The 9,641-nt window shown below is 32.3% G+C and overlaps 1 protein-coding gene across 1 annotated transcript; it reads right to left on the bottom strand.

Moving 5' to 3' along the window:
- Positions 1-373: 373 nt before the first annotated feature.
- On the bottom strand, positions 374-9,341 carry LOC139523465 (uncharacterized). Its single transcript, XM_071317524.1, has 10 exons — positions 9,194-9,341; positions 8,727-8,851; positions 7,165-7,336; positions 6,730-6,853; positions 5,772-6,008; positions 4,938-5,041; positions 4,376-4,484; positions 3,567-3,696; positions 1,547-1,687; positions 374-579 (listed from the first exon to the last, which is right to left on the bottom strand). The coding sequence occupies exons 1-10, from the start codon at positions 9,247-9,249 to the stop codon at positions 452-454; spliced, it is 1,326 nt and encodes a 441-aa protein (XP_071173625.1). The 5' UTR covers positions 9,250-9,341; the 3' UTR covers positions 374-451.
- Between the last annotated feature and the right edge of the window lie 300 nt (positions 9,342-9,641).

Here is a 9,641-nt window from a genome sequence, read left to right as displayed (position 1 = left end):
CAGTTGTGTTTCCCATCGACATGTCTACTTAGCTACCGAATTGATGCACATTACACATCCAACAAGTTTTCTTCGTATACATGATAAAACCTTCTACAACGAAGTTTAAAGTCTACAAATCATCTGAATTGTATTATGGTTAAAACAAAAATAACTGTGTTTGCTGCATTCGGTTAAACTTTAACCAGTAACTTATTTTTGTATTCAAATCTTAGAAAATTGTTTTTATGTGTTTCCCATTATCAAGGAGAATACATTCTAATTGGAGTTACTGACAACTTTTCTGTCGAGAAAAGACGACAATGGCCCTATTTAGTCAAAACGTATACAATATTCGAAATCATACAAACCGTAAAAATCACAGTTCAAAAAAGAAATCATAAATAATATATTCTTTAGTTTCAAAATGATACAGATTCTTTTTTATGATATGAAGGATTATTGTTCAAGATTATGACAATGTTGTATTAGAGTTCTTCAGAAAGAAGGTCCATTTCTTTTGTTGCCATGGTTGCATTTTGTACCATCCAAATGAGACATCACTAGATGCTGTTGCAATCTTTTGTTTAACGATCATCCCTACAACATTAAAAATAACACATAAGGCCAAATAAAATAATATGGGTGTTTCCTATTACATCTTTGAAAAAATAGGATAGGTTGGTAGGGATTTTTTTTTCATTTGACAATTTTGTTTTCACATTGAGTCTATGGGAGAGAAATTCTGTTTTTAACATCAGCTCTAGCTTATTGAAAAATGCCAAAACACTTTTATGTAGTCTATTTCACTTAGCTTAAAATATAGAGTAAGTAGGGAAATAGGAAACACATATATTTTTTATTTGGCCTAATAAATCAAAAGCACATTGTAACCAAATTCTTTTCCAAACATATATAAGCGCAACTAAGAATGAAACTTTTGTAGTATAGTCCAATCATATGGTAAACAAGAATGTGTCCATATTAAACGGATGCCCCATTCGCACTACCAATTTCTATGTTCAGTGGACCGTTCAGACGGAGGGAGAGACGAACGAAAGGGCGGACGAACGAACGAACGGACGCACAGACCTAACAACATAATGATCATAGGTGGGGCATAACAAAACTCTATTCCATATGTGACTAAAAAGTGAGATTTGCTGCACTTGGCAATGCTATTTGTGATATTGCTTACATGAACTCTCAGTGATAAAAAATTTGAAATACCATCTGAGAAATATAGACTTGAAAATATGGTATATACCCATAACTTTTTAAAACTATTTTAACTTTTGTTTTGTTTTATATTTTTAATTTTTATTAACTCATCATAGATACCAGGATTGACATTTTGCACAGCAGACGCGTGAATCGTCTAAAATGAGTCATCAGCAAACAGTCAAATAAACCAGTTTTAAAAAAGTTAGAAAAGTTTGCTGATTGCTGATAATGACGTTTATTTCATACGTTATAACGGACGACATTATTTTTGTTTCTTTCCTTGTTGATTATGAATCATAATAACTGATGATAAAATCGGAATAAAATCTAGTGTACCAGTTACCTTTTGGTACTGCACTACAGCCTGCGTGTGTATCAAAAGATGCTGCACTAAAGCCTGGAAGTGTATTATTCAAGTCACGTGTATCAAGATATGTCTGACGTGTGAAGCAGTGGGTAAAAGCTGCTGCGTCTTTGTCGGATTCTGTTCATTAAAAAATGAAGATGAACTAAAATATTTTAGGTACAGAAAAAGTATACAAGATTTTTTTTCCGACAGATTGAACATGGAAAAGATTAACTTATTTTCATGTAATAATGATAATTATAATAAAAGATAATAATAAAAAAAAATAAGCTAAGTTAACAGCACAAAAACAAAGCAATTCTAAAGTTTTATAAACAATAAAAAGGCAACAAAACAATAAATTTGTTAAACGGTAATCATTGCGGCATAAATCGTACTTTATTCAAAACGCGCTTACGACATTACTGGCCCGGCGTCGTTAAACTCTGATGTTATAGATTGGGTAAAGTCTTGCGTAATGTGCAGCCAACGTAAGCGACCACAAACATTAACAAAAAGCTAAATTAATGTCCATGCCTGTCCCCAGTCAACCATTTGAAGCCGTTAGTACTGATATTTTAGGACCAATGCGTAAGACTGTAACCAATGGAAATAAATATGTACTTGTATTCATTTGTTACTTGACCAAATTTGTAGAACTTATACATGTTATAGACATTACCGATGTTACCGTAGCAGACGCCTTTATAAAGAATGTCATATGCCGTCATGATATTTTTATAAAACTTTGCACTCTGATCGTGGAACGAACTATTTATCAAACATTGTTCGCGAAACTTGTCGTCTTTTAAATGTAAAAAAAACCACAGACAACTAGTTTTCATCCACAGTCACGGTAACGGTCAGAGCTAGCGAATGATGTCAACTATAGTGAATTCTATTTTCCAAGCGAATTGATGATGACGAAAGTGAATTATATTTCCAAGCGTATTGATGATGACGAAGACAATTGGGATCGATTTATCCCGTTCATTCAATATTCGTACAATACACCTTGTCTTGACAGTACTGAATATACACCATTTTTTTCTCATGCACACATGGACGATATCCTAAATCCTTGCTAGATATAAGTTTTGACAGTTTTGATTTGCCAGTGACTTGCCGTGATCATATAATTCGTTTATTGGAAAATCTGGACAAATCACGAGAAGTAGCCGTAGAAATTATCAAGGAACGAAAACAACAAATGGTAACAAAAGCAAACAGAAAGACACATGAACTACAGTTCGCTGTCGGCGCTATTGTGTACATTTATCGGCCAGTTGTCACTCCAGGAAAGCATCGAAAATTCATGCGACCGTGGATTGGACCATACTATATTACACAAAAACTTTCAGACATTCATGTTAAAATCCGCCGTAAATCAGATGGAAAACTAGTCAAGAACCGAATTCATGTCAACCGTTTGAAACATGGGTTTTTATGGCATGATAGGCGACAGGACCCTGAACCTCCCCCAAATGTAGATGCCACTGAGCCCGCTATTCTAGCAGATGAAGAAATTCCCCCTAATTTTGTAGATAATACTGAAATACCCCAGGGTGTGGATAATGTGTCTCAAAATGGTGACCTTCAGAATGATAGTATTTCTGAAAAATTGTATGAGGTAGAAAAAAATTTAAGAAAGAAATTTTTTGATGATAAATGGTATTACCTAGTGAAATTTTAAACATACTGCAATATTACAAAGTGAAATAAAAAAGGCAGACGTACGATGATGTAATGATTTCCATTTCCGTTTCAATGGAAAAAGTAGTCCGAGATTACTCTGACGTCCAACGGCTGTTTTGTCACACAAGCTGGGGCCGTCCAACGGCTTTTTTGCTAGACAAGCTGGGGCCGTGGGACCACGGCCCCAGCCTGGTACCAAGTTCCCAGCTTGTCTGGCAAAATAGCCATTGGACGTCAGAGTAATCTCGGACTATGGAAAAAGATAAGAATAAAATGCATGTCCTACATTCTTTTATGAAGATATTATACTAAAGACACTTACTATCATTACTGGTGCCCTGTTGCTCGCCTTTCTTTAATGTTTTCAACTTGATTTGCCTAAGGTTTTCATGGTATCCAGTGAATTCACACTCTGGAAGTTCCTCAGAAAATCTATGTTGAAGATGAAATTCCTTGTAAATAGAAATATATAAGCAAACTAAATTAAACTGAACATTTTATAATCTATATTTTATACAATATATATATAGATAGATACATGTACCATGATTGTGGTGAAATTGGGGTCAAAGCTCTTATTTGGCATTACAATTAGAAAGATTCAGTTTCAAGTTTATTGGACTTCAACTTTATCAAAAAACTGCCTTGACCAAAAACTTTAAACTAAAGCGGGACAGACGGACGAATGAACAAAAAGACGCACAGACGGGAAAATATAATGCCCCTAGGTGGAGCATACAAATGCGAGCCTAAGAATTATTCCAATTGTATGACTTTTTAAATAACATACGTATATATAGTAATATTGTGATAATCAGGAAGTCACAATGTGACATGGTTAGCATTAATAAACACCTCACAATAATTTCTAAATTTCAAACACTCATTTAATTTGCAACAAATCTTAAAACATTTATAATATCTCTCTAGTTAACTACATTGTTCATATACTTCAATATTCTTATAAAATAAGGACCAAAGTTGGACTTATTTGCGAGGGAGCCTTTTATTTAACTGTCATACATGCACACTCGCAGAGCCGTATAAGATTTGCTTATTTCCGCGCATTTTAAATTTGTTTCTAGTTTAACGTCTTCATATACAAACATACTCATAGATAAAAATAAGTACCTGGGGTGATACACTATTGTATTTTGAACTAAGTGTATTTACGATGTTGGTAACTAAATGTTGGCTCTCATATTCTAGCTTTTGGATGTGCTGCATAATGTCATGTGATCTGTGTAAACAAACATGCAAGTTATAGTTCTAAATATGTACTAAATTCCTCTTGTAACACTAAATGTGTTTGAGAATTTAACTTTTAAGAGACAAAAAATGGCGTGGTATGTGTAACAAGTCAAAACACAATTTTTAAAACGAGAAATTATTTTATTTTATTTTTGCACTATGATACCAGAGACATATATACACACATGTGTATATATGTCTCTGATGATACCAAATGTTGGAAAAATAATTAATAAGCGGGTTTCACTTTACAATTTTTGCCATTAAAAATAATTGTCTTCACAAAATTATACATATATATCATTTTAGTTAAATCCTACATACATATATATATATATATACATATATATAAAACATGATGTTTGAATGATGCCATACTACTAATCATATGCTTCCGATTTATAGAAAAAAAAATGATCAAGTTGGAGGTAGATAAGCTTACCTTTCAGTGTTAACGGTTGACAAAACTCGCTTCAGAAAAACCAGTCCACTCAATATCTTTTCGTTGAATCCGAATTTTAGACTATCTAAAATTTGACTTTCCAACTGTAAAGAAATTATTTATAAATTACTCGTATAGTATGTAATAATAATAATTATCGCATCGCTGGTAAAATATCACGTTGTAATTGGGTTAACGCCGTCACGTGGTGACCCCCTATGAGACCGTAGGGGGGTAGTAAATTTCATAGGGGGTTGATGACGCGTAAATGGTGACGTCATCTTTTTAATGTTGATGTGTTTCATTGTTAAATTTTTCAACAAAAAGCAGCAGAAAAGGTTCAGCGTGCGATAAAATCGTTATACGGTTAACTACTGACCCCCTACAGATCCATAGAGGGTGAATAAAATCCATAGGGGATTCGGCCCTTATGGATTTTACTAACCCTCTATTGATCCGTAGGCCTAAGGGGGTCAATAGCGAGCCATATAACTTATAATAGGTGGGTCACAGCTGACTCCTTAATAAAAATGTGTACTAGTTCAGTGAAAATGAACATATTTATAAATGAACAAAAATAAAAAAAAAATCATACCAGACTAACAAACCCCAGAGGCTCTTAACTTTTTTTCTCCTTTCCAATTTTACTGAGATCGCAGTATCGGTAAACGGAAAATGTGGTTCTCATATTTTGATTTTAAATTCATGTATGATATCATAGTCTTGTGGAATAACTACGAATAATATTTCCATCTCCTCCCCTCCCCCAGATAATTCTTTAAACAAGGGATTGTGATTACTATTTATTTCTTATTATCATTTATATATGTGTACCTGTCTCACTTTATCTTTGGCCACACTTTCAGCATTTAGCAAAGTTTGATACTTTCCCGTAGTCTTAGCAGCTTTCTCCATCTTTCTCTCTAACTTCTCTTGAAGAAACTCTATGAAATCCTTTCTCCGCTCATGATTTTTGGGCGAGAATTGGTCTTCATATTCTGCGAAGAAGGTTTTTTTACGCTCAAGTAAGTCTGTAACAAATGTCACCTTATCGTTGATGAACCAACATTTCTGAAGAAAAAAATATAAACTATCAAATGAATAAATTTGTTGCAAAAGTCTTCAAAACAAAACAAAAATATTGCTTGCGGTTACTATACATTAAACTTGAGAACAATGGAACAATAAATTAATTAAACACGATTATAAAACAATGAAACAACTGAATAACGGAAAGACCTTTATTGTAGAACACTACGATAAGTCTTTCGGTAATTCAAATATGTTCCTATTCTGTTATAATTACATTAGATGTATGTTTCATTATAATACTTTATTCTGATTGGCTAACTGTACATCACTTGTTATTCCGTAAGCAGTTGCATTGCTCAATACAACTTTTCATTCATGATAACACGTGGACCAACAATAAAATGCACAGGTGAATTAAATAACAAAATATATAAAATTCGTGTTTTCATGATCATAGCTAAAAAATGTAATTATAAGTATTGAATGCTTCTTTTTGTAACTTTATAGGGTTGTAAAAGCGTTGACCGTGCGCACATTTTTAGAATGAAGCGCTTCCGCGCTTCATACAAAATGTACTTCGGTCAACGCTTTTACACCCCAATAAATTTACAAAAAGAAGTATTCAATTCTTAAGTAACGCTGCTTTGGTTGTTTTGCTGTTTCGGTTTGTTTGCTTTTTTATTGTTTGTTCTATTGTTTCGTTGTTTCGCTGTTCCATATTATTGTTACTAGTATATCAAAATTGTTGACGTTATTTTACCTTTTGTTGTTCCTGAAGTTCCTGGTAAATTTTCTCGTGGTTCTCTATTAATTTCTTTAAATCTTGTACTTCTTTGTATTCTCTTACTTGTTTATACCGCTTGTGGCATTTTTTCTCCGTTAATCTAAAATACAACAGAATTGTATCAAAAAAGAAATGAAAAGTTGATTGATAAATCATACTCTAAATTACCACATAAATCTCTCGAACTTTTGTGTTTTCCGCATGATTCCATTTTATTTCTTCGAAACGGATTTCTAATTTCTGAAGCAGCGATAAATGTTATCCAAAAATAAAATTCCCAAATTTCTGTTTTAACTTTTGTTTTTAAATGTTTTTCGTTGAAGCGAATACAAACAAAATATTTTCAGACAATGACAAATCTGAATTTGTTAAGATAGCATGTTATCCGAAAAGTAAATTCGTTGAACTCACGTTTCTTTTGGCAGAATTCTGCCTCCTACTATCATTTTCTGGAATTTGTCAAGAATCACCCTGGCAACTGATGGCTTAGCGGATTCAGATAGTGACCAATTCTCCTGGCACTCGACAACACTGAAAATTGTCTCAGTCAACGTGTAAAATAACTCGTTCATCTTAGGAAACACTGCAAAGATATTACATTGTGCATTGCTTAATCATTTCAGAAACAAATATTCAGTAGCATATAAAAGATGGAAATAAAACATTTGCAAAAAAGCCTGTTTTTAATATACAGTCAGCAAAAATATCCTGTGATGAGATTGTCAAACTTTTGGGTATTGATATTGACTATCAACTTAATTTTAATCACCACATTAAAAATATTTGTCGTAAAGCATCCCAACAACTGAATGTTTTAAAGCGCATTGGCTGCTACCTTACTAAATTGAATAAACTGACAATTTTCCACACATTTATTTTATCTAATTTTAATTTTTGTCCTTTGGCATGGCATTTTTGCAACAAAAATAACACCACCAAATTGGAAAAAAATCAGGAAAGGGTTTTAAGATTTATATATGAAGACTATGTTAGTTCATATGATGAACTACTTTTACGAGCAAAGGTTCTATCACTGAAAATAAGACGTATGCGTAACATGGCTATTTAGTGTTTTAAAATTTTATATAAATTGTCACCACCATGCTCACATGATTTAGTTGTTTTGAAAGACTGTAAATATAATTTTAGATATTCTAATGTTGTAGATATACCTAGGGTCCGAACAACAACCTATGGTAAGAACTCTTTTAAATACACAGCTGCTGTTTTATGGAATGATCTACCTGATGATTTTAGAAAAATTGCTAATTTTAGTCAGTTCAAAAATATTTTAAAGTCATGGAATGGAAATGACTGTAAGTGCACAGTTTGTGCAGACTTTTAGTTTATATATTATGCAAATTTATTTACCATCTAGATCATATCCCATTTTTTTCTCAATTTTTATGCTATGCATTTTTACCAGCTTTTATGATTACTTTACACTTATGCTTTTAGCCTTAATACTTGTGACCTAGCTTATGCTTATATTCTGCTTTTAGTGCTTCATTTTTGTGCTGTGATAGTTATTGCATGTGTACTATATTATGTATTGTATTGTTATAAATGTTGTACTGTTAAATAATGTCTCATATGTCGGTTAAAAGCGCATTAGAGCTTATGTTTGTCTATGTTTTATATACCATGCCGACTCTAAATAAAGCTTATTTATTATTTATAAGATCACCCTGCCTGTAACAAGGTGTTTTTAAATGTTGGTCAATGACAGAAGAATTCACAAGCCTTTAAGTTTTTTCATAAAAACGTCGATTTGTATTTATCTCCGAAAATAAACAATCTATGTTTTAATTCAGGCAAATAATAAAATCGTGTTCTCAGATAAAACTAAATTAGGGAAGTTAAAATTCTCAAGAAAATAATTGTAAAAACAGAATTTCTTGAATATTTTGTGTTTTTTGAAAATAAAACATCTTCTTTGACATACGTAGAAGTCTTTGGCAACACAAACTTACCTTCATCTGTTTTATAATCTATCAATCTCTTCATGATGCTGATCATCTTCTCCATACGTACTTCATCTATTGATGGATCAAGATGGTCTTCTAGCTCTTCGCACAATGTCGTAAAGTTATCAATACTGCAATTCGAAAAATTCTAATCTTACTATGTACTTACAGAAAAGTTTGAAACTGTACGGTAATTGATTGTATGGATGGGGTTAACAGCATAAACAATGATAGGCAAAAAATTCAAAATATAGAACAAACAATATAAATTAAGAAAATATGAGAAGAAAAAGGAAAGAATTGAGAATAAGGTTAGAAATAAATAAAATTAGAGAAAAGAGGTATAAAAAGTTCAAGATAAAGTAATGAATCAAAACTCGTAGATAAAAAAATTAGAAATATTTAACCAAAATTAATTCTTCGGTTATCAAATTTAATGATGTAGAGAGGCAATGTCAGTATACTTAACTTACCGGTGATATGGATCGGACATAAGCCGATATATATCTGGTATTAACACTGAATTCATTTCTTTATCTTCTTAAAAATCAACGAAAATATCCTGGAAATATTTTGTGACTTTCTATGGCGTAGTGAAGGAACGTCGCTACAGAGAAGACAGAGAATGACGACAACGTCATAGTTCTACTGCTTCGCCATTGGTTGACAATGTCGAAGAAGCAAAGACAATTGACAAAAACTTCTTGTACAAATATGCATCTTTACTATTTTGATTTTGAACAGGAATTACAAAACTAAATTGAATGTATTTCTAAAAAATATTTGTTTTTTTTGCATTGTCATGCTAATAATTAAAGACTTGAGCTCCTGACTGTATTACAACTATAGTACTGTAGTTTAGTTCAGTTTTATGATTCGTTTTCTTCCATTGATAATGGATTCTAACTTGACATAGAAATA

Source organism: Mytilus edulis, chromosome 5 (genome assembly GCF_963676685.1).
Source record: "Mytilus edulis chromosome 5, xbMytEdul2.2, whole genome shotgun sequence".
NCBI classification, from domain to species: Eukaryota; Metazoa; Mollusca; class Bivalvia; order Mytilida; family Mytilidae; genus Mytilus; species Mytilus edulis.
Note: the sequence above shows the minus strand (reverse complement) of the source record. Positions and strands in the feature narration are given on the sequence as shown.

Bases quoted from the DNA above. Each gene is read 5' to 3' on its own strand.
- LOC139523465 (XM_071317524.1), bottom strand. From the start codon at position 9,249: ATGAATTCAGTGTTAATACCAGATATATATCGGCTTATGTCCGATCCA. The intron at 8,852-9,193 runs GTAAGTTAAGTA...TTCGAATTGCAG, and splicing joins ATGTCCGATCCATATCACCG to TATTGATAACTTTACGACAT. The intron at 6,009-6,729 runs GTAAAATAACGT...TTTTTTCTTCAG, and splicing joins AACTTCAGGAACAACAAAAG to AAATGTTGGTTCATCAACGA.